Source organism: Solanum stenotomum, chromosome 3 (genome assembly GCF_019186545.1).
Source record: "Solanum stenotomum isolate F172 chromosome 3, ASM1918654v1, whole genome shotgun sequence".
In the NCBI taxonomy this organism is placed as follows: Eukaryota; Viridiplantae; Streptophyta; class Magnoliopsida; order Solanales; family Solanaceae; genus Solanum; species Solanum stenotomum.
In genome coordinates this window covers 12,062,025-12,087,729 of record NC_064284.1, presented here as the reverse complement: position 1 = coordinate 12,087,729, position 25,705 = coordinate 12,062,025, and the positions used below count along the sequence as shown (strand labels likewise).

Below are 25,705 nucleotides of genomic sequence, written 5' to 3'. Positions count from 1 at the left end.
ATGAAAATTTTCAAATATAAGAAAAGAAAAATAGAAAAAGAAGCTTAACTGCAAATAATGTTGATTAATGATTAACATATACTTGTTCTCAAATTTAATTAAACCAACTTGGAATATTATGCATACAATTTTCAATCACTATCAATTTCCTTTGCTAAAATAATGTTTTCATTTTTGTCTTCACTTGCTAAATAATCTATTGGATATAAAATATCATTTCCAATCATAGAGGATATGACCAGATACATATCAATTAAAACTGAATAATATATATATTTTTAGATATTTTAATTTTTGTTAAAAAAAATCGTTCACGTCTTCTTGGGCTTTTAAAAAAAAATTATTTTTAGAAATTTTATATTTTCAATTTTTACCTTAAACCTAAATTCAATTATGAGAAATGAATACATAAAGACGGTGTTTTAAGCATTAGAATTAGAAAATTAGTCAAGTAAAATATACAAAGTGATGGGAGAATTAATACTCTTATTTTTAGTGATTTAAATGGAAAATTATGAAATAACTTTCTTAGGTGTTACACTTTATATAAAAAAGCTTAAGGGAAAAAAAACATATAATGATATAATTTTCTTTTTCGATAATCATCATGTCTGAGCTAGCTAGCTAGCTTGCAAGCACTTTGACTATTTTCACGAGATATTTATCATCTCTTCAACAAGAGGTGTCATAATGTGCGAGCAAACTTGCACGCACCTTGACTAATTGACCAAACAAGAGATCCTAGGAATATGATATGCAAGTGATCTTCCATACGCCTTAACTAATTTCACTCTACCTATCATCTCTCCTAGCAAGAGGTGCTAGGAATATAATGATCCAATCTTCTTGAGATAAAAAGGAGAAGATGTGTATGTATAAAAAGGAAAAAAAATCTATTTTTTCACACAAAGTTAAAAAGAGGAATATAATATTCACACTGAATAAATATAGAAAGCATAGCATTAAAGTATATTTTCCTTAAACAAAGGCATAGGTAACTAAATTCCAATCATTTTTTAGATCCCAAAACAGATTTCATTTTCTTTTTGAGAGACAATGATATTTTATTGTGCAAACCATATGGTTCCACTTTTTGCTTTTAAAACTTAAATTTTTTATAAGGCAAGAGTTTTTATTCCCTTTTTCATAAATAAAAATGATGACATGAATTAATTAAATTAAAATACTCTTAAGAGAAAAAAAAAGTTTAACCCTTTATCTTTTCTTTTTAAAGTTTAGAGCAAGCCAAGAGTATTTGAAAAAAGAAAATTCCATGAATTAACGAATTTGATTAATTTGATTTGACTAATTTTTTTCTCCTTTATTAGCTAAAAATAATATAGGAAGATATGATGACAATAAAATTCATGAAAAGGAAATATATTTATATGAATAGTACATTATTTAATAAAAAAGACTTACTCACATTTAACTTCTTTATTAAATTAGTACATAAATTTATTATAACGCGATAAAATTATTATATTCTCAACTTAATTTATAACTCTTAATATTAAATTATTTGATTTGATATAAATATAAATTTTGACCCTAAAATAACTTTACTAAATATATAATGCATATATTACCTATGTTGATATAAACATTACATGTGTGGATAAATACTTATATGAATAAACTTTTTTCCCCGACTCCCTCGACTGACATTAACATAGTTTTAAGCTAAATTGGCTTAATTTATTTTTAAGTATTGTGATATTATTCATTCCTAAATAAGCATATAAGTTTGTTTCTTCTTCAAAATATCTTATATTATGAGTATTCAATAATCGTAAACGATCACAGATGAGTAGTTATATCAATTATTGGACTAATAATATATTAACATGGTCTAAAATTATCCACATTAATTAACTCATCTAGAACTTTACTACTTTTTACAAAACTCTTCACTATTAAAAATATCTAATATCTGTAAATAATTATTTTTCTATTTATCACGTGAATTTTACTTTCACACAAGATATTCTTAACTTTATAATTTGAGAGAATTCAAAATAAGAGGCTCACATCATTTTTTTCAAACTTTTTGTTCCCTCTTGTGAAAAAAATTTAGACTAATTTTTTAGTTTATAATAAAATTAGGAACCATTTCTCCCATTAGTTGTTTCATATCTTCCGTTTAAATTACTTTTTTTTTTTCATTTCAATTTATTAGACATATTTTGATTTAAAATGAGGTTTTGAAAAACAATTTTTTTTGAGATTTTTAATTAAAATTATGTCAAATATATTAAAATATATATCATTAGATCTTATAATTTTAAGCATGTGATATGAGAGGTTAGAATTAAAAAAATTACGCAAAAAAAAAATAATATTTTTTTCTAACAGGAAAAAGTATTATTCAAAAAATATGCCGAACAAATTGAAATAAGAAACGGTACAAGATAGTACTAATATGTCCTCTATAATTTCCTTGAATTTAGGCAGAACAATCAAACTCTTAACTCTTACTCCAGTTATTACTCTACCATTTCATGCATAAACAAGAATCGAAATCGATAATTGAGCGGTAAAATATGGTGCAGTTTTCAGAGAAATTCAGGGGATTTTTGAACGATCGATGGCTAGTTTTTGTAGCTTCGATGTGGGTTCAATCTTGTTCTGGAATTGGGTATCTGTTTGGAAGCATATCTCCGGTGATCAAGAGTGGTATGGGTTATAACCAGAGGCAAATTGCCTTATTGGGTGTAGCTAAGGATTTGGGTGATGCCATTGGGTTTCTCGCTGGTATTTTGTGTGAAGTTTTGCCTATTTGGGCTGTTCTGTTTATTGGGGTTGTTCAGAATTTTGTTGGGTATGGTGTTGTTTGGCTGATTGTTGCTCACAAATTGCCTGCTTTGCCTCTTTGGGTGGTCAGTTCACTTTTCTTTGATTACTTATCTGATTTCAGCTTTATTGAATTTTGCATTTTGTTTGCTGTGATCTGAAATTTGAGCTCTTACATTTCCTAGTGGACAGAGTGATTAACAGGTAGAAATTTCATTTAGGGTGTTCGAGATTTAGTATATATGAATCAAAAATAATTTTTGAATTGTATAATTTTCTCCGTGTGGCTATAGGACCAATTGTTTTGCAAATTAGCTTCCAATCAACAGAAGGCTCTCCAGTGGAGATACTTGACATCATTACTTGCCTCCAAAAAATGGATTTCATGTATTCTTAGTTCTTTGGGTTGAGGGAAATTGCAATTTCATGTATGCTAAATTGCTAATAAAAGTTTTACCTAAAAAATGGAACAAGTCCTGAAGAGTAGAGAAATTAATCCTGAGAAAAACTTGCAATTTTTAAGGTTTCTCCACTAGCAATATCTCTACGGACATTCCGGAGAATATCCAAACTTCTGGATTTTGTATTATTGGACATTCAGAAGATGCATGATATTTTGTATTATTGGATGTCAAACTTCTGGATTTTGACTTGTAGTTCTCGTTGATAACTTCAAAATGAGTAGAATATCATTATACATGTTGATCAAGTTCTGATTATATATTTAATCTCAAAGTCAAGTTCCCATGGTAATCGTTTCTGTCACTTCCTGATCTCCCCTCCTTTCCCCTCGTAGAAAATGGTAATCAAAAAACAAAGAAGGAAGCTAGATATCTTTCTCTTCTTTAAGTCATTTCCAATGGATTTGACATGATAGTTTTCTTTGAGAACTTTAATACCAAGGGTGAACAGGAAGGAGCTAAGCTGAGAAGTTACTGCTGGATTTGGTTATTTTTACCCTCAGTGATTGTGCATCTGCTTTCCTGGTGCTTTTACTGTATTACCCAGGATATATCATTTGATAACCTGCTATATGCGGTTGAACTTTTTGAAATTTATGGCTTCTTAAAAAGTAATTTCTCTTTTGTTTTGATGGCGGGATTCCGTTTCTTCTCCCCTTTCTCCAAATATAATTACGAGTGAAGCCTATATTGGTTCTGAGTTTCTCTTTTTGTAGCTTTTGGATTGAAATAGATTTCGTTAGTGATTTTCTTTTGTCTGTGAGATATGGCCATGAAATAGTGACACAACTACTTGTTCAGTGTCTTGAGATGTTCAGTTCAGATTAGAAATTACTGTCCAACCAACCAGGCACATTAATATAGCAGATATCATTTAATCACCAGCTGCTAGCTACATGGACGTGTTCCTTGGTTTATGATTTACTTGAGCTCTTAATTTCAATCTACAGACAGATCGCCTGAACCACCAATCATAATGATTAGGTAGATGCATCTGAAGCTCTGATTTCTGTTCATCACTTCCCCCAGAGACCTAAATTCATGGTGTCCAACTGGAGTGCAGCAATGGGCAACAAAAATAATTAGGCGGATGAGATTTAACTAGATAAGATCAAAGCATTGTATCCGGTCACAATCCTACATCTGTTGCCAGAGAGTTGTGTTAACATATGCCAATAAACTAATAAATGCAGGCAAGTAATGAGATCAAACCATGTTTCCAGAAAATAACTTATTGCAGGTACTGAAAGAGCAGGAGAGAACCAGAAGGTCTTACATACGTTCCACGACGAATTAAAGAAGTTGTCTTTACATCAGTTATTGCTTAAAAAATTTGCCTAGCTTAATATTCTGTTTTGATCCCAAGTTATTGTCTATGTGATGACAATGTATGAGCTCCCCATTTTGCTGTAGCGTTTGTATTCTTTGTTCTGGAAGATCATTACAAAGTTTAGGCCTGGAAAAATATTTGACATGTAACTCACTTATGGATGTGCTCCATACATTCTTGGGGATTTGCTACCATGTGCTATCCAACATGGAGCAATACTGTAAACAGTTCTGTCCCGAAAAGCATGCATGGGAGCAACTTGTATAAGAGTTGCCAAAGTAAATTTAGAAAATTCAATGCCTATTTGGGCTTCGGTAGATGGAAAATAATCACTTAACTTTTCAATTGTTCAATTTGTAAGCTAAGAAATGCATAAATGTGATTTCTTACGTGAAACCAATCAAAACATGTTCAATGTACTTGATAAAAAAACATGCTCAATGTTTACGAAAGGTTGGGTTCCCTTTGATCCTGGATGTATTGCCACAATTCTGCAGTTTCCTCTCCCTCTCTCTCTCTCTTTGTTTTTTTATAATGCAACAGTTCGCTCTTTTGTAATATTTTATTAATTGAGAATTTTCTGTTTTTGCAGCTTTGCGTTTTAATATTTATTGGGACTAATGGTGAGACATACTTCAATACAGGAGCCTTAGTTTCCTGTGTACAGAATTTTCCTAAAAGCCGTGGTCCAATAGTGGGGATACTTAAAGGATTTGCTGGGCTAAGTGGTGCAATTTTGACACAAGTTTATGCTATGTTCAACTTTCCTGATCAAGCATCCCTTGTTTTCATGGTTGCTGTTGGGCCATCAATTGTAATTACCGCTGTGATGTTCTTGGTTAGACCTGTAGGTGGTCACAAACAAGTTAGACCTTCAGATCATTCGAGCTTCCTATTTATCTACAGCATTTGCGTTATCCTTGCAGCTTATCTGTTGGCAGTTTTGCTTCTTCAGGATTTAAGCAGTCTAAATGAGAATGTGGTAATCTTTTTGACAATTGTCTTACTTATTTTAATAGTGCTTCCGATTATTATTCCTATTTTTTTGGTTTTCTTCTCTGAACCAAGGCCGGTTTTGGAGGAGAGCCTTCTTCCTGAGCCAGAGAAACAAGAATCCTCTAGGATGGGGAGTTTCATTCTCAGCCTCAGCGAGGTAGAAGATGAGAGGTCTTCTGAGGAAGACACACTCCCATCATCAGAAAGACAAAAGAGAATTGCGCACTTGCAAGCTAAACTATACCAAGCAGCAGCAGAAGGAGCAGTTAGAGTCAAACGGAGAAAAGGTCCACGCAGAGGAGAGGATTTCACTTTACTTCAGGCTCTAGTAAAGGCAGACTTTTGGCTTATTTTTCTCTCCCTAGTTCTAGCATCTGGTTCTGGTTTGACAGTGATTGATAATCTGGGTCAGATGTCTCAGTCGTTAGGTTATTCTAACACCCACATATTTGTTTCAATGATAAGCATTTGGAACTTTCTTGGTCGTGTTGCTGGTGGATACTTCTCTGAGAATATAGTAAAGTATGTTTCCAAGTTCCTAATTACCAATACAGTTTCTTCCTTATGGAAGCATTTTTTTCTGATGTTTTAACTTGTTTATAATGATTATCAGATACTATGCATACCCAAGACCTGTGGCAATGGCTGCAGTTCAAGTTGTTATGGCATTTGCTCTTTTCTTCTATGCTATGGGGTGGCCTGGTTCAATATACGTGGTTTCTGTGTTGATAGGACTCGGCTATGGAGCACACTGGGCTATTGTACCAGCTGCAGTCTCAGAACTTTTTGGATTGAAAAGCTTTGGTGCATTGTATAACTTCCTTACATTGGCTAGTCCAGCTGGTTCACTGATATTTTCTGGTGTTATTGCTAGTGGTATATATGACTATCAGGCAAAGCAGCAACATGAACATCGGATTCAAAGTTCCGGACTGGGTCTGGGAGTGCCTCTCGTTGTTAAGGATGACTTTCTTACTTGTTATGGTTCCATATGCTATTCACTCACAATGGGCATCATGTCAGGACTCTGCATCATTGCATTTATCTTGAGTATGATTGTTGTGCATCGAACGAAGAGGGTTTATGCACAACTCTATGGCAAGCCTCTAGCTTGAAGGGTATTCAACTTAAGACACTCTGCAGTTTATATCATTCAAATGTATCCTCATTCCTTGGCAGATTACTCAAGCGATTTTGAGGAAAGAGAAGGCATCACAGATTTAATCTGCATGTACGCCCCCGGAAACTGAAGCCTTTGTCATGTCTCTTTGTATATAAACTATTTTAGAGTGTTCTTGACAAACACAATTTTTAGATTGCCAGTGAACCATATTATTCCTTCATGTAATACAGTGTATGAAGCCTTTGAAAAATAAAGTGTTTTTGTTTTTGTTTTGCTGGAGATACCAGTCATTTGTAATTCTTGATCATATGTTATGATTACTATTTGTGGTACAATGTTAAATTTTTGAAGAAATGGAGAATGTGTTTGTTCTTTCATCTTCCTAACAAGTCTTGTCTGCTTCTGTCATACTGGCATCTACACCGTCCTTCTTTGATATTCTAATCAAACGGAACGTGTAAAGATATAGTAGCTTTAAAATTCATCAGTGTAGAGAGCTATGCAAAAGACAAATGTTAGTCGGTTTGTTGATCACGCAAACTCAAAAGCATGAGATAGTGATAAGGATCTTGTAACTGAAAGTTTTGAGTTTTGTTTTTGGACATAATGTGTGAAAAAGTGATTTTCACTTAAATGTAACTCAAAGTAAATTCATGCAAAACGAAACACATACAATTGATGACCAAAACAAATAGGACACCCCTTGACGAAAAATTACAATTAATGTTGTTATCCCAAAATACTTTTTTGTAAATAGTTTAACCATGGTTAAAAACTAACCATGGTGAGAGGACCCCCCAGTACAAACAAAATACAAATAAATAGACCATGCCAAAAGCCAAACCTGAAAAATGTACTCTACTTAAATTCAGGAAAAACAAAACCTTTTTCTTTCTCCTCTCTTTGCCGAAGAAATGGTTTTCTACTTTACCAGCCAACAAATTTCTCTAGGGTTTTAGAAATTCTGAATTGATCAATACTCTCTATAGCTTCAAACGGTAGAAAGATTGTTTTTTTGACAACGATTCACTCTATTCGGTTCAACATTGCTTCGTTTTTGTAGGTATACTTCATTTAATCAAATGCTTCGTTGTTTTTATGCATGGTTGCATTCAGATTGTTGCAACTGATTTCTGCATTTCCGTTTATGAGGAAGACGATTTCTGCATCGATTTATGTGTACTTACATGTTGTATATATGTATCTCTGTGTTTGTGTGTGCAATTTTAGAAATAACCCTTGTTTTAGTTTTTTTTAGCGGTGGTGAGTGTAGATGACTTTGGAATATGAGGGGTTCAGTTATCTTGCTGAATTAATGTTGATTGAAGGCTTTGAAATTTTTATATGGATTCCTCTTATTAATAAGTAGATTCTTAAAGTCTATCTGAGTTGAGTGCTTTTGGTTTTTGAAGCTTTGATTGTGGGATTCTTTCTAGATTCTGTGGTGAATGTTTTTACAAAGAAGGGAAAAAGTGCTATTTTTGAAGTGTATGATCTGAAATTCTGTAACGTCTGTATAAGCAAGTAGAATTTCAGAATCATAAAAGGAAGCTTGTGTTTTTTGTCTGAAAAAAATGGATCACATGAGAAATCTGAATAAATGAACTTTATTAGTACATATGGTACTTTGACGGTGGAATGAGCATGAAGAGATGTATTTGTGGTTTATAACCTATTCAGTTACTATTTATGTGCTTAGAGAAACTTGAATGATATTCAGAATTGCTTTTCACGCCATTGTAATTTAGGTTTTCAAAAGGTTGGTAATTCAGCTTATTAGTTTCCCATGATTGTTTGACCAGTTTCCTTTAGATTTCGGCACATGATGCATGGGTTCTTGTTTGTGCTTTTCTGGTGTTTATGGAAATCGTACAGTGCATTAATTCACGACACCCATGAAAAATGTAATCAAACCTATAGTTTCACATTCGATTTGGCTTGCTTTTTGTTTTTTAAGTCGTCGTTACTTTGTAGTACTTGAACCCTTTTTTCTTTTATGGTATTATTTCTGGCTTTTAAGTTTGCAGTTTTTGTGACTTGCATTTTGTAATGATTGTATTATAGGCCTTGAAGAGTCAAAGACAGTTCTTCTCCAGAGTATTTGTGTGAAACAAACTTCACACACTAACCAGGGTGTCAAGTGTTGCTCCATTTGCTGGTTGAATCTGAGGGAGACAATAACATTTGCTCTTTGTGGTCTGCCAAAGTTGTAGGCAAATGGAATGTAACAAAGATGAAGCTGTCCGGGCCAAAGAAATTGCTGAGCAGAAATTAACCGAGAAGGACATTGCTGGAGCTCAAAAATTTGCTTTGAAGGCTCAAAATCTGTTTCCAGGCCTTGATGGACTTTCTCAGTTCCTGGAAGTGGTCAATGTGTATGTTGCTCATGAGAAGAAGACTGATGGTGAAGTGGATTTTTACAGCGTCCTTTCTGTAGAGCCCTCAGCTGATGAAGAAACTATAAGGAAACACTACAGAAGGCTTGCTCTAGCTCTTCACCCTGATAAAAATCATTCTGTTGGGGCAGATGGGGCGTTTAAGATTATATCTGAAGCATGGAACTTGTTGTCTGATAAAAGCAAACGAATGATGTATGACAGTAAGCGTGCTTTGAGGAATGCATCCATGCAAGCCAACCAGCACGGATTTCGTAATTTCTCCATGAGCCCAGCAAGTGCAAGAAACTCAACAAATGCTAATTTCGAGCCCGTTCCGGTGGCTCCCCAGCCATCAAAAGTTGAGTCATTCTGGACATTGTGCAATCTATGCCAGATACGGTATGAATATTTAAAGATTCACCGAAACAAAATTATTATGTGCCCCAAATGTCACCAGTCTTTTCATGCAAGGGAGGTAGGTGCTCCTGTGAAAGATCAAGGTTCATCTTTTCCATGGCCTTCCCGCCAGCAGCAGCAGGGTACAAACCCTGCTGCTAATGAATCTTCTGCTTCAGGTGTCTCTACAGCATCAAATTCAGTACAAAGTGGATATTCTGGCTTTGGCTCAACAGTTAGGGCAAAAACTCAGCAGGATCAAATTTTTAAGAAGAGAGATGCAAATGGTGTGCAGCGCTATGCCACTACAGCTAAGCAAGCTGCACACCCTGGCCAGCCAGCTGGTGGAATCTCGAAGAGAACTCATGCAGAAGCGGCTTCAAGTGCACCGAACCCAGCTTTTCTGAAGAAAAGCAATCCATTCTTGAAAACTGATGCAGGTTTTGTTCCTGATTCAGTTTCCTCTAGTTCTAAAGCTGACAGGCTAATAAAAAAGAGACGCACAGCTGAGTTGAAGTGTAAATTTCAAGGTGCAGGAATGATAAATGATATGGCTGCAAAAGGTGGATCTAGCCAAGGAAACATACATGGAAATGAGAATGGTGTTTTGAGAGCTGAGAGGGTTGCTGCTGTGGGAAGTAACAAACCTAGGAGTTCAATGGAGTTATCCAATTTAGAAATTCGCAATATGCTGATGAAAAAGGCAAGGATGGAGATCAACAAGAAGCTGAAAGAATGGAGCACAACTGCTGCTTCTCGAACTTCATCTAAGAAGGAAAAAGAAGTAGAAATGAAGAAGCAAATTATCAAAAATGATCTGACAAGGAATAAAGCTGCTCATGATGTTGTGATGAATTACAAAATATTACGCAAGCAGGAAAATTTGCCCGTCTTTAGTGCTCCTACTGACTTAGAATCAGAAGCTAAGTCAATGACTGTTCCGGATCCGGACTTCCATAATTTTGACAAGGATAGAACGGAACAATCTTTTCATGATAAACAAGTATGGGCTGCTTATGATAATGATGATGGCATGACACGTTATTATGCTTTGATTCACAAAGTGATATCTAGAAAGCCATTTAAAGTGCAATTGAGCTGGCTGAACTCCAGAAACACCTCTGAACTCGGCCCAATGAATTGGATTGGTTCAGGCTTCCTCAAGACCTGTGGAAATTTCAGGATAGGCAGACATGAAGTCAATATGACGCTCAATTCTTTCTCCCACAAGGTCAAGTGGGTGAAAGGGGCGGGAGGTGTCATTCAAATTTTCCCCAGAAAGGGGGAGGTTTGGGCGCTGTACAGGCATTGGTCTCGTCAATGGAATGAGCTTACTCCTGATGATATGATACACAATTATGATATGGTGGAAGTGCTTGGCGACTACACTGAGAAGGAAGGTGTCACAGTTGCTCCATTAGTCAAAGTAGCTGGCTTTACGTCAGTATTCCGTCAGCATTTGGACCCTAAATATCTTCTCCATATTCCAAGGGAAGAGATGTTTCGCTTCTCTCATCAGGTCCCTTCATATTTGCTCACAGACCAAGAAGCTCCAAATGCTCCCACTGGTTGCTGGGAGTTGGATCCTGCGGCCCTGCCCTTAGAATTTCTTAGAGTCATGACAGACACTGAAATAGAGGCTCGTGGAAAAATTGCAGAGACTTCAAAGTTGGGAAGGACATGTGGTGAAAGCAAAGAGAAGGAGAAGTCCTATGTGGTTGGTGACAACAGTGCGACAAAGGGCGAAGAGACTCTCAGAGATTCCATGAGCGTTGTCAAACAACCCATGGTGACATATTCAAGAAAGAAGAAGGAGAAGGCAGAAGCAAGTACCATTGAAACCAAGAGAGAGAAAAGCTAGGTTGCTGCTAAAGGCTTCTAGCCAATGATCAAGTAATTTTGGTGCTTTCTGTAGTTTCAGCTCGAACCTCCTTGTTTGATTGCTAATGATAGAGTAGTATAGATAAGAAGACAATCCAGCACCCAAGTGAACATTTGGCCTTGATTTTTTGTGCTTCTATAGGTTTACCAGATCAAGAAAGAGCTATACTGTAAAAAACCTGAATCATACTGTATATTTCAAGTTTTTTTCTTAAGTAACTTCTGGATAATAAATTTCGTTAACCATCTTATGTTTACAATTTCTTTCCTTTTCCTGTTTCTTTTTAGTGTATTTAATGGGCTATGGGCGCTGTTCTTGTGAAGGTGCACTACAGGGATCTCAAACCACTTTCAACATAGAGTGTTAATCATTTCTCCGTTTTTGCCGTAGTCCAAATGATTTCTTTTCTTTTGTCTTTCTTCCTATTTTATAACTTCAGCTTCTTAGCTTTTCTTATTTCTAGTTCTTATATTTCTGCATTGTGCATAGAGCTAGCCCATAAATCAACCACTTTTGCATGCAGACTCATTACTGAATCCAGAGATCGTTTACCTGTATATAGAAGTGTGATTCCTGTAAGTCTATAAGTTGTGTGATTCAGTAGTTCTTGTTACTTGCTTATCGTCTATGAATTTGAAGTGCGATATTGGTAGAAATAGAGCCCACTGGCCATATTTTGGCTTTGTTTTTTTTTAAATAGTCATTTTCTAATCCTGAAGTAAACGTGTGAATTTATCACGGGCTTAGGAAGAAATGACTTTCAAAGTGGAATCACTGCATACCGTGGAAGAAAATTCTACTATAAAAAGATTTGAATATTTAATTCGTTTCTTGAAAGACTTGAATATTAAATAAAAGTGTCATTGCAACTCCATTAATTGAAGTAATAATTTGGGAGTTATTCTCCATCAACTCGCTTCTTTAGTTGACCCAATTATTCTCCTTTCCTGAACCCTGAGCCATGAAGTACATATAACACAAATATTGTGTTAAAAGCAGTTAATGTATCATTTAATTCAGAAAGAAATCCAAATATTGCTCATGAGCGTGTGTGTATTATATGTATACAAACATATGGAGTAATTCGTAGGATTCATCTACTTGACGTTGACGGATACACAAGGGCAGGCATATAGGCAGAGTATATAGAAAAGAACATGATGAAACACATATTGAAGGTTTTTGATAAACTTTTATCATTTTCTCGTAATCAGCTTATAAAAGTTTTGTTGTCCCTGCTTTATTTTTTGGGTGTAACAATAGATTATATGGTCCTAAGGTTTTCTTTTTCTTTTTAGAAGTTGAGACTTTGAACATTCTTTTTGGGTCTTCAGTGTAACAAGCTTGCAAAATTCAAAGAAAAATAAAATCTCAAGTCTTGAAACATACTTCTTGCAAGAGGACCCCCTCTCATTTCATTGTAAACTGAAAAACATATAAAATGGAAAGAGAGATGAAGAGAAAAGAGAGGGGTCCAAGAAAAAGCTCATAAATATGAAGTTTGAAGATGCAAAAGGGCTTCATGTTCAAAGATATTTCTTAGAAGCTTTAAATTTTGGTCATTGTTTCTTATATATGTAATAAGTGTAAGAATCCACACGATACATGAACGATGTTAAAGAATATCGATCGTAGTTAATTAAATTGTAGTCCGACTCATTTGAGCATATTATTTTTGTAAATTTTCAATTGTTTCTCTATACTAATAATCAGTGGATCCGTCTGGATTGGGAGATTCAATGATGCCTCCAGGTTCTTAGAATCTATTTTTCTTGTTTTGGCACCAGGTTGATCATGTCTATGCTTTCTATTTCAAGGAATTTCCGTAGATGATGATTTGGACCTCTTGCATATTTTCAATTCATCCAGTATCTTGCTGTAATCTGCAATGGTGAGCTTTCTTGTGAAGTCTCTATTAAAGCAGTCAAATGATTGAGTTCGACCTAATTTTTTCTTGTTCTAGCCCTGAATTTTCTATACTAGGTACGGTTCGAGTTGTTATGGCATTGCAGCCTGGCAGGTACCATCTTGGAATTAGATGGGTGGGTAAAGCGAGTATTATTTTTATGTTTGATGAAGTACACCAAGTTTGTTTTCTGTTGTGTAGATGATGAAGCAAAGCAAGCCTGCTTTCTTTTGTGCAGATTTTGCTTTGCTTTTATTTGCAAGTTTTCCCATCAGATTGCATACCCTCTACATGTTGAAGCTTTACCCAGACTTCTTTCATATGAACTTTCTCAATTGGGCACCCTTAATTCTTGTGTTAATAGTGCGGTCTGTGGTCATCCGATTCAAGAAACTCTTTGATTTCAACTAGCGCATTTATCGTTCTGGAATCTGTAGTCACAATAGTGTTGAATTTTGCTGCCTGGATGAACATGATAAACATTCCTACTTTGTTTTTTTCTTTTGTTTATCAAGGATTGGTTTTCTTAACATAATGGAATAGGCAGTGTTCATTATGGTAATACAATTATATATTGAATTTTGTCTCCAGTTACAAGTCTATCATTATCATTCTTTCAAGGTCGTTTTGGTACTCCCTTCATGCAGATTGTCAACTTCTAGAATAGGGTGATTGGCTCTCTCTATTATTCTTCACGTTGGGTCATTTCGTATGGGGAGATGAGGTTCCTCTGAACTTTGCACTCATTACTAAGCCTTTCTTTCTGTGCTTGCAGTCGCAGGAACTTATATGTGAAGATGGTTTACTTTTTTTTTTTTGGGTCACACTAAAGTATGAACTGCAGTTATTTTGTCAAGATGCTTATGTTCTTTGATCCCAGGCACGAAGTTGTCAGGGACTGCGGGGGATTGCTAATGTCTAAGCTGCTTTAATCTGTGAAGTTGTGGTACTACTACTTTTGCCTGCGTTCCTTTATCTATCACTCTTAGATTGATTTAAGTTATGATTCAGGAATAGAACACATGGAAAGTTGATTGATGTTATTGGATGTGGATATGCACCTCTAATTACTAGCTCTCAGAAAAGTTACATTTGCTGATTTAAAAGAGGAACAAATTAGAAGTCTTATCTGTTGGTCTGATAATTTTGGAAGTCTCATCTGTTGGTCTGACTTAGGGATGTCAATTTGAAGATGGTAGTAGGGAGTACTTGCAGGGACAATTCCTGTTGTTTTTCATTGCCCCTGGTAGTGGTTCGGAGCTTAACATTTTTGTTTTCCTTTGATGTCTAGTTTGTTATGATCTTCCTTCTTGGGGGTTGTGATGTGATTTTTCCTCTACATTGTGGGATATAGGTTATCCATTTGCAATTGGATCAATTGGTTTAGTGGAATTGTTTGGGTACTCAAGCATGAGTTCAGGTGTCGAAAAGTTATAAGTGTTACTTCCGGAGAGAGGTTTAGTCATGTGATTATTTCTGTTCTGGTTGATAATTACAGATGTGATTGGTGAAGGTAGGGAATTTCTCACTGCTTGATCGCATTTGGAGTTCTTTATTTTGGGGTCAGTCATGGAGGAGATTTGTGATTATTTCTGTTCTGCTTGACAATAATAGATATGATTGGTGAAGATATGAAATTTGGCATGGCTTGATAGCATTTGAGTTTCTTTTTGGGGTCCGTCAGGTACATTAAGTTCATAGGTTTATACATGCTGCTTCATCTTCTTTTTTTTTTTTTTTTTTTTTTTTTTTTTTTTTTTTTTGGTGAAAGTAATCTACCAATGTTTCTATTGATTTTACTATTGCTCTCTCTTATGTGGGGTTCCTTCCCAGGTGTGGTCTGAGTTGTTATGGATATGGATGCATGGGTGGGCATCTCGGATTTCGAATGCAGTTGCTCACGGAACCTTTTAGTGAGTCCATAGGTTCAATATTTATCGGAGCTTCCCCGAGACTGATGGCTTTTGAAGTCACCCAGATTGGTTAATAAAAATTTTCTTCTTTGAATCGCAGTGCTGCTTTACTTTCCTCCAGAAGTTCTTCAAATTCATATGAGCTTTTATCGATCACAACTCTGTAGTTGTTGAAGTCATATGCAATAATGCTGTAGCTACTTTTAGTCTTTCTGTTGTTTATCATGGCTTGGTTTTTGATGAATAAAGTGCACGTGGGTCTAATGAATTTAGTTACTGCAGTTTGTCTTTGGTTTTACTACAAAATCAGGTGATTCTCTCTCTGGTCTCTTTATGTAATTATTTCCTAGATGGCATAATAAGGAGCTCTCAGAATCTCAGACTAGTAACTTCGCTTCCTTTATGGTCAGATAGGTTTCTCTCTTTAGTCTCTTTACATCTGATGATTTTCTGGTTGATTAGGTTGTGCGAACTTCAGTATCCATAACTGGACCAAGTCTGTAGTTCACTGTTTCTTTCTACTTCTGGGATTGCCCTGTCATGTTTTTCGCTCGTCTTACAAGGTATGGTTTACCCATTTTGCAGTCATTCAATCAGCTGGTCCAGCTTGCCCTTTTGGAAATGGAGATTCAAGCATGAATCAGGTTTCGGGAGTTTCAAGTGTTCGCTCTGGTGGGAAGGTTCAATCATGTGATTATCTTCTTGATGATCATACGTAACAACTTGATCTCGTGTGGAATACCGACCTCTTTCAGTACTTTAACTTATATGGTCTCGTAAATTCGATTTGAGGTAGTGACGTCACATATTTGGCTGTGGGACAAGGATTGGATCATTGTTTATTTACACTTGGTGATCATCTAATTAATGAGTCTGAGAAGCTTACCTTGTGTTCTTTTCAGGTTATGTTACAGCTTGTTAGCCCGATGCTGGAAATAGAAACAGTATTGAACGAAAGTTGGTTGACTCTCCACACAGTAAAAGCACTTCATTTGGATATTTGGGTGAGTAGAAATGGTGCTTTTGAGTTTGAGCAAAAGCACTTAGCTTCCCTTAGTACAAGTACTAACATCCAAATACTTTGTGTTTCATATATTTTTCAAGAATTGCTCAAGAACACTGAAGAGGAAGAATTTCTAGGGTTTCTTCAAAAGGTAATTTCTAGCCTTTTCCTTTTAACTATGATGAACATATGTGTATTATGAAGGTATTTTAGAAGTTGAAAATAGTAGCATTTGGGATAGAAGATAATGAATAGTAAAGTATTTTAATCGAGAATACGCAGAGAATATCTTTTTATGATGAAAAAATATTTTGCGAAAACCATAGTCATTATCACTTGTCTATAGGGACACCTTATCGTAAAATTTCCCCACAGTATCCAGTGAAGTGGCCTCATGACCAGACGATGGTCATGTAAGCCATTAAAACTTTACACCAGATTAGTTGAAAAAGTTAAGGTAAATGAAAACTAAGGACTTCATTCTTGAAAAGGGGGGAAACGAAAAACCTCATAAATAGTATTTTCAATTTGATATTCAAAAAACAGAAAAGGAAGTTAGTTGATGGCATCTAAATATTTGTTTTTGCACCTTCACCAAAAAACCAATCTAAGTATTTGCACCTTCACCAAAAAAACAAGAACCTATGAATTTAGTTGGGTTCTTTTAGTAAGAAAGTCAAAGTTAACTAAATCTAAAATAGATTTTAGATATTATTAAGAAATCACATATGAATTTCTATCTATTCAAGGAAGTATAATTATAGTCTGAAATTCAAAACTTTTCTCGGGGTGTGATTTGAAAGACCGAAGAAATTATAAGGAAGAAATTTAGTAAGGAAAATTACAGTTAATGTATATAGGCCAACTCTTTGTTCCGCAGGAACAAAACATGGTTAAAATCATATATCAATCATTAAAACTTTACACCTGATTCATAATCATCAACTCAATGCTAACTTCATTGTCATAACCTTAGTTGGAAAAGTTAAGATAAATGAAAGCTAAGGACTTTATTCTGGAAAAAGGAGGAAACGAAAAACCTCATAAATAGCAAAAAAATAGAAAAGGAAGTTAGTAGATGGTGACAAATATTAGTATTTGCACCTTCACCCAAAAACCAAGAATCAAAATCTTCGACACTAAATTATTTTCCTTATTTACTTGTTCTTTTAATAAGAAAGTAAAAGTTAACTTTCATAAAGAAAGAAAGTAAAAGTTAACTAAATTTGAATATTTTTTAGATATTCTGATGAAGTCAAATATGAATTCCTATCTATTCAAGGAAGTATAATTTTATCGTCAGAAATTCAAAAAAATTCTCAGGATGGGATTTAAAAGATCGAAGAATGTAAAAGGAAGAAAATTTAGCAAGGAAAATTATAGTTAATGTTTATAGCCCAACTATCGGTTCAGCAGTAGCAAAACTTGGCTAAATCATATTTGTCATTAAAACTTTATGCCAGATTCTTAAGCATCAACTTCATTGTTTAGTATGTTAATTGAAAATGTTAGGGTAAATGAAAACGAAGGAATTCATTCTTGAAAAAGAAGGAAAAAGAAAAACTTCATAAATGGTACTTTCAATTTATATTCAAAAAAAGGAAACAGTTCGTAAATGGTGATCTGAATATTAGTATTTGTACCTTCACCAAAAAATAAAGAATCAAAATCTTCAAACTGAATATTTTTTCTTATTTACTTGCATTCTTATGGTCAGAAAGTCAAAGTTATCTAAAACTGAAATATATTTTCGATATTAAGCTGAAGTGAATTCTTATCTAGTCAAGGAAGTACCATTATAGTTAGAAATTCAAACTAATCTCAAAATGTAATTTAGAATACAAGACAAAAGAAAACATAATGAAGAAAAATTAGCAAGGAAAATTACAATTAATGTGTATAGCCAAAATAATATTTTGGAAAATTTAATTAATTATTATTAAATATTAACCATGGTACTGGTTTAACATCTACTAAACCCCTCCTCCAACTATAAAAGGTGAAAATAAAGGGCTAGGCCAAACATGAAAAAAGCACTTCACATTTAGGAAAACAAAAGCCTTTTCTCCCCTTTTTTCTCTCTTTTTGAAACTTTATGCACCAAAACTGCAGATTCCTCTCGGGTTTGATCAACACTCTGAATAGCTAGAAGCAAAAGAAAGATATTTTTTCGGGTGGAAATTCAACAACTAGTCACTCTTTCCTTCCTTTTGCAGGTAAACTATATTTAATCAAATGCTTCTGCGTTGTTTCATGCATGGCTTCATTCAAATTGTTGTAACTATTTTCTGCAGTTGTTCTTGTGAAGAAGATAATTTATGCATGAGTTTATATATACATGTTATATATATGTATGTGTATATGTGTATCTATGTGATCATGTATATAACCCTTTCTTTTTTCTTTTTATCTGTGTTGCTAAATGACTTTGGAATTCGAGGATTTTGTTATCTTGCTGAATTCATGTCGAATACTTTTGGGTTTTGAAGCTTTGATTATGAGATTCTGTTCTAGATTTTGTGGTGAATGTTTTTACAAATGAGAAAAAGTCTCATTTTCGAAGCATCTAATATGAAATTTTGAAACTTCTATAATCAAAAAATGGTATCTACTACTTTTCAGTTTTGAATGATTTAAGAATGAAGATTTAGGATGTCTCTCCGAGCTGTCGAATCTTTCTTTAGTTTTGGAGAAAATAATTTACATAGAATTTTTTTTTTTTTTTTTACAAAGCAATTAATATAGAGATTTTTTGGAGAAGGGTGACGATAGACGTTATTGCAAGTTCCTCTCTGTTATATCAATACCCCTATCTTCTTACTAATTAGGTTCAATTTCAGTAAGTTCAGAATCTTTCATGAGTTCTTGTTTTTGCTTTTCTGGTGTTCGTGGAAATCGTATAGTGCATTAATTCATGACATCCATGGGAAATGTAATCAAACCTATAGTTTCACACTCAATCCTGCTTGTTTTTCGTTAAGTCGTTGTTACTTTGTGTTATTAGTACCCTTTTTTCTTTTATGGTACTATTTTTGGCTTTCAAGTTTGTTGTTTTTGTGACTTGTATTTTTGTAATGTTTGTTTTCTAGGGTTAGAACAATCTAAGACAGTTCACGCAACAACCTGGTAGGCAAAATGGAATGTAACAAAGATGAAGCTGTCCGGGCCAAAGAAATTGCTGAGCAGAAATTAACCGAGAAGGACATTACTGGAGCTCTAAAATTTGGTTTGAAGGCTCAAAAGATGTATCCAGGCCTTGATGGTCTTTCTCAGTTCCTGGAAGTGGTCAATGTGTATGTTGCTCATGAGAAGAAAAATCGTGGTGAAGTGGATTTTTACGGTGTCCTTTCTCTGGAGCCCTCAGCTGATGATGAAACAGTAAGGAAACAATACAAAAAGCTTGCTCTAGCTCTTCACCCTGATAAAAATAAATCTGTTGGGGCAGATGGGGCGTTTAAGATTGTATCTGAAGCATGGAGTGCGTTGTATGATAGATCAAAAAGAATGATGTCTGACAAAAAACGTGCTACGATGAATGATGTTGTCAAAAAACCCATAACGACATATTCAAGAAAGAAGAAGAAGGCAGAAACAAGTACCCATTGAAACCAAGAGAGAAACAAGCTCGGTTGCTGCTGAGGGCTTCGGTTTGATTGCAAATGATAGATTAGTGTAGATGAAGAAGACAATGAAAGAGCTATTCTGTGAAAAAGAACTTGAATTATGCTTTTTTTTTTTTTATGAAGTATGCATTTCCATTAATAAGCATCTAGAGGATGAAGCAAACTAAGTCTGTTTTCTTTTGTGTAGATGATTTAGCTGGCTAGTATCTGCATAACTCTAACCAGTTATAAAACGATCCCTTACAATTTGACCGAATTGTTTTGTTAGGACTGAATTCCTCAAGTTCTCAGCACAAAATCTCGTCTAGCAAAAATAGAATAGGAAGTTAGTAGATGGTGTTCTGAATATTTAGTATTTGCACCTTTATAGAAAAACCAAGAAACAAAATGTTCAACATCACATTTTTTCCCTTATTCACTTTCGAGTTCTTTTAGTAAGAAAGTCAAAATTAACTAAATTGAAATAGATTTAATATTACGTTGAAGTCAATATGATCGAATATCTATCTATACAAGGAATTATAATTATAGTCTGGAATTCAAAAAAATTCTCAGGGTAAAATTTAAAAGACCGAAGAAAATTTAACAAGAAAAATTACTGTTCAGGTATATAACCCAACTCTATGTTCATCAGTAACAAAACATGGCTATAATCATATATCAATTATTAAAACATAACACCAATAGCTTCATTGTTACTGGTTAGTTGAAAATTTTGAAGAAAACAAAAACTAAGAACTTCATTCTGGAAAAAGGAGAAAAACGAAAAACCTCATAAATGGTAGGCGCCTAAATAAGTAGTATTTTCAATTTGATATTTTAAAAATAGAAAAGAAAGATAGTAGATGATAATTTGAATATAAGTCTTCACACCTAATTCACCAAAAACCAAGAATGAAAATCTTCAACGCTAAGGATGGGTTGGTTAGACAATGGTGATATATATTGATAACATTCAATGTTTATGTGTTAAGTGCAAGATAAAAATTGTGATTATAATTTGTTTTTCCGTTGCATCTTCTCAAGACATGTCTAGGGAAGAAAGAAGCGCAATTTTTGAAGTCTATAAACTAGTATTGACCAGAAACATATACTATATATGGCAAGAGAGGAACATCGAAGAATAAAAATTTTGATGAAAAATTAAAACTTTGATGAAGAATTGATCAATCAAATATTTGAATGAAAATATTGATACTAATGAAAGATCACAAGAATTGTCGGAACCAAATTTAGCCCATAAATAAAGTCTAAAATTTAGAGAGCTTCCCTTTCTAATTTATTTCAATCTGCTATATTTTGTAATGAAATTATATTTGCTAAAGATTAAAAAAGTATCAGAAGTTTTGTAATATTCCGTCTAATTTATTTATGGGTTGTACTTTTCTCATATTTTATTTGTAGGCACTCTTCACTTACTATTAGTAAGATTCTCATTTAATTAGAATAAGCATATGGTGCCCATTCCCTCATTTGCTTACCACACTTGCATTGTACCTCAAGCATCAATATGTATACCTTCATTAGGTTAGGAAATTTGTAATTAGTTTTCTTTCTCCTTGTCTATATAGAACACAACGAGGTAAATTGAAAAGGCAAATTAATTCAACTAATTGTATTCTCTTTTGTAAAATAAAACAAAGTAGAAATAATGCAAAATCTGACTTGTAAACCTAATTGTTCTCATAAAGAAAACAAGAAACATGTCATCGTTATTAATGCTACAGTAACAAATATTTTCTATATTCATTAGCGTGCTTAAAGTGTTGAACTTGAATTAAAATTTTTAGATCAATTCAAAGACTAAAGAAACATCAAGGAGTGTGATTTTTTTTTTTTTAATTTGAGAAGATTAACAATGATAACCATCCAATCTATATATGTGACTGAAGATCGAAAGAACTAGGTTCATATATGTAATAACAAGTCATTAGTTCATTATGTATTCATTATTAAACTATAGCGTCCCTCCTATGACATGTGAGTATAGTGTTAAACCGCAAAGTGAGGTTAAGTTAAACGCTTAATCTAATTCATATCATTTATATACATTTGATGATTGACCTATATGAGTGTGGAGTGATAGCGCTCCTATGAAATAATGACATTTTTTTAAAGCACTAATGAATATCAGGATACACGAATGACCTTGGTAGCACAAAAATCACACCAACAATAATGATTGTGTGAGTATAATGTGATATAATAAAACTCTGAGTTTATAAAAGAATTCTTAGTTCATAAAGTTCTAAACTTCACCAATTGTTTTATAAAATTAATCTTGTTTCATCAAAGTATGGTTCATAGTCTACCATGCATCAAATTTGAAGCGTGGTAGATATGTGAAAGCCCAATTATATTAAACTTTTTATTTTTTTCTATTCATTATTGTTCTTTTTGTGATATATGGAGGATTGTAGATTTTTTTTTATTAAAATAACTCAAAAAGAATTATTTTAGCTAATGTTCAGGTTCATTCTTTAATACCTTATTGACTAGAATTAACTAGAATTTAATAAGAAGATTATCTTACAATTTTATTAATATCTTCGTTCATTCTTTAATACCTAATTGACTAGAACTAACTAGTTTTTAATACCTTATTGACAAGATTTAACTAGTATTTAATAAGATGATTTTCTTACAATTTTATTATTACATATTAAACAAATTTCCATTAATAGTCTTAACTTGAATGTAGATTTAGAAACTTCTAGGTTCATTCATTTAATATGATTTAGAAAATTTATAATTAGATTTATTTTTCTCTCTATATATAGAGAACGCCTAGTAGTGTATATGTATCAATCTTCCATTTCTCTCTATGTCTGAGCTTGTAAACAAAGAAAAAATCACCATGGAAAACAACTCTGAGAAATCCGCAGTGAATGCAGCTCAATTCGCTGCGTACCCAACGCTATCGCAGCTTAACGTTGAGAAGAATAAGCAAGAATATCTGGAGATGTTCTGGACATACCAGCGGAGAGAAATGGAGAACGTTATTGATTTCAAGAGCAACCTGTTACTTCCACCTAACCGCATCAAGAAGATCATGAAGACGGACAAGGATGTCCGAATGATCGCTGCTGAATCGCCTGTTTTGCTGGCTAAGGCATGTGAGTTGTTCATTCAAGAACTCACCCTTCGTTCCTGGCTTAACGCTCAAGAAAACCATCGACGTATTCTGAAGAAGGATGACGTCACTGATGTGATTATGCAGACTGACAATTTGGATTTCCTTCTTGATGATGCTACTGACGGTTCCACACCAAGTGTTGTGCCGTTTTATGTTGCTGGAGGCAGCAATGGACAGAATGGTAATAATCTTGATCATTAAAGGTAACGTTCTCGTTTCCTTAATTCACACATATAGGGTTATAATAAAGTACTAATAACATACTCTTTGTCTATATTGTTTGATAATACAGGTTCTGATGTTTAGTATTCAGCTCGTGGTTATTGCTATCTCTGATCGAGCAACAGTATTGGCTAGTCCTCTTCATCACTTCGAGGACAAATACCCTCATCTTTCTTTTCAGTTTCAGACAGTTGGAGTTAGCAAGGGATTTGTCCTCGCAACTCATATTAGTAAAGGCTTTTAGACAGTCATATCAATATAGATTCTGCTTATGTTATTTCTTTCATATATTAGTCTATCTTAGTGTTATGGGTTATATATATATATATATTTCAGATTTAGCTTTCGGGTTTATGTTTCAACTTTTTATTGATTTATGTTAATCTTAGTGTCATATCACGCCATGAGGTTAGCTTGGGGTAATTACTTGTGGCTCTAAGCACTGGGTCGGGTCTACGGTTAATCTCGGGGAGTGACATAAGATCCTATGCTTATAGAAGAATTGTGGGTTCATAAAAGTTCTAAACTTTACCAATTATTCTTTATGTTTATTTTTACTTTATCAAGACATAGATCATTGTCTACGACACACCAAATAATACTTGAAACCCACCAAAGCTTCTTCTTCTTCTTCTTCTTATTATTATTATGCAATATGTGGATGATTATTGGAAAAAAATATTTGCATATCTCAAAAAAAATAATAATTAATGTTAGGTTAATTAGTTAATATCTTGTTATAATTAGTACTCCCTCTGTCCCAATTTATGTGATATATTTCGAATTTTGAGATTCAAACAAGTCTATCTTTGATCGTAAATTTTTCCTATATCTTTTAAATAGTTTGAATTATCAATTATTGAGACTTATAGTACTTTTTATGTAGTTTACAAATATATGAGTTTTATTTTTAAAAAATTGAAAATTTCATGAGCAAATTCTCGGTCAAACTTAATCTGTTTGACTCTCAAAAAGCGAAATGTGTCACATAAATTGGAACAGAGGGAGTATTTAATATGATAATTATCTAACAATTTTGTTGTTACATCATATGAAATTGTAACAAATCTCCATTGATAGGCTTTATGTAGTTGTCTAGTGCTTATATATTTGGAGTCTAACTAAATCTGAATTCGCGCTAGAAAGTTTCTCATTGAAGTAAAACGCTCCCTAAATGGCTTTTATCATGCCTTTATTCTTTGGCCACCTTAAATGGCATTAATCTTTATTATTTTCTATGAGTCTCTATCGTTCTCCTTAAAAATCAAATATGAAACTTTATACACCTTAAAGTTCATATGGTTCATTATACAAATATCGTTTTAACGTATTGCCCAATTGCCGATTCACTGCGCCTACCTAGATCTTATGGGTATTGCAAGCTTTTTCATCCATTCGCATGAGATTATTGAATGTTACATTATCGGTTTGATTATCGATTTATCAGTTATTGATTGTTATTGATTCGGTTATCGGTTTATCGATTGTTGATCGTTAATTATATGTTCGGTTATTGGTTTAACCATTAGACTTTGACACAAAGGCGCACTATAGATCAATTCAAAGACTAAAAGAAACGCTGAGGAGTGTGAGATTCTTATCAATTTGAGAAGATTAACAATGATAGTACGTAATCCAACCTATGTGATTGGAGATTAAATGAACTAGGTTTGTATATGCAATAACAAGTCATTTGTAAATATACATTATTAAACTACGGTTATCCCTCCTATGGTGTGTGAATATAGTGTTATACCGCAAATAAGTGACGTTAAGTTAACGTTTAATCCAATTCAAATCTTTTATAGGTCGTATATTGCTCTGCAGAATACATTTGATGATTGGACCTATAGATTTTAAAACACGCATGAATTTTAGGATACGCGCATCATGACATGCTAGTACAAAAATTGCGATAACATCAATGATTTTGCCAGTATAGTTATGTGATATAATAAAACTTGAAATTTATAAAAAAAATCTAAGTTCATAGAAGTTCTCAACTTCACCAATTGTTCTATAAAATTAATCTTGTTTTACCAAAGTATGATTTAGAGTCTAAAAAACATCAAATTTGACGCATTGTTCACATATCTTAAAGCCCATTTATAACAAACGTTTTAATTCTTTCTATTCATTATTGTTCTTTTTGTGATATATGGAGAATTGTAGAATTTTTTTTAATTAAAATAACTCAAAAAGAATTATTTTTATTAATGTTCAGGTTCATTCATTAATACCTTATTGACTAGAACTAACTAGTAGTTAATAAGATGGATTTCTTACAATTTTATTGTTACATATTAAATTGTAACAAATTTTCATTAATAGGCTTGATAAATGTAGATTTAGAAAATCTATAATAGATTTATTTTTCTCTATATATAGAGAGAGCACACAGTTGCATACATATATCAATCTTCGTTTCTGTGTGTCTGAGCTTGTAAACATAGAAAAAATCACCATGGAAAACAACTCTGAGAAATCGACAGTGAATGCAGATCAATCCGCTGGGTACCCAACGCTGGAGATGTTCTGGAAAT

The 25,705-nt window shown here is 33.6% G+C and overlaps 5 protein-coding genes across 5 annotated transcripts in view; all 5 read left to right on the top strand.

Moving 5' to 3' along the window:
* Positions 1 to 2,409: 2,409 nt before the first annotated feature.
* On the top strand, positions 2,410 to 7,076 carry LOC125857574 (protein NUCLEAR FUSION DEFECTIVE 4-like). Its single transcript, XM_049537184.1, has 3 exons — positions 2,410 to 2,879; positions 5,177 to 6,102; positions 6,194 to 7,076. Exons 1-3 carry the CDS (start codon positions 2,544 to 2,546, stop codon positions 6,693 to 6,695), a joined length of 1,764 nt encoding a protein of 587 aa, XP_049393141.1. The 5' UTR covers positions 2,410 to 2,543; the 3' UTR covers positions 6,696 to 7,076.
* A 516-nt stretch (positions 7,077 to 7,592) lies between these two features.
* On the top strand, positions 7,593 to 11,536 carry LOC125857571 (uncharacterized). The gene is made up of 2 exons (XM_049537181.1): positions 7,593 to 7,766; positions 8,768 to 11,536. The coding sequence occupies exon 2, from the start codon at positions 8,921 to 8,923 to the stop codon at positions 11,336 to 11,338; it is 2,418 nt and encodes an 805-aa protein (XP_049393138.1). The 5' UTR covers positions 7,593 to 7,766; positions 8,768 to 8,920; the 3' UTR covers positions 11,339 to 11,536.
* Positions 11,537 to 19,316: 7,780 nt separating this feature from the next.
* Positions 19,317 to 19,787, top strand: LOC125858674 (chaperone protein dnaJ 49-like). The gene has a single exon (XM_049538502.1). The coding sequence runs from the start codon at positions 19,317 to 19,319 to the stop codon at positions 19,785 to 19,787; it is 471 nt and encodes a 156-aa protein (XP_049394459.1).
* Positions 19,788 to 22,625: 2,838 nt separating this feature from the next.
* LOC125857593 (nuclear transcription factor Y subunit C-4-like) lies at positions 22,626 to 23,141 on the top strand. The gene has a single exon (XM_049537207.1). The coding sequence runs from the start codon at positions 22,629 to 22,631 to the stop codon at positions 23,139 to 23,141; it is 513 nt and encodes a 170-aa protein (XP_049393164.1). The 5' UTR covers positions 22,626 to 22,628.
* A 97-nt stretch (positions 23,142 to 23,238) lies between these two features.
* Positions 23,239 to 25,705, top strand: part of LOC125858673 (nuclear transcription factor Y subunit C-2-like) — an 8,065-nt gene continuing 5,598 nt past the window's right edge. The window contains exons 1-2 of the mRNA XM_049538501.1: positions 23,239 to 23,358; positions 25,551 to 25,596. Coding sequence (XP_049394458.1) covers positions 23,239 to 23,358; positions 25,551 to 25,596 — 166 coding nt within the window. The remainder of the gene's footprint in view (positions 23,359 to 25,550; positions 25,597 to 25,705) is intronic.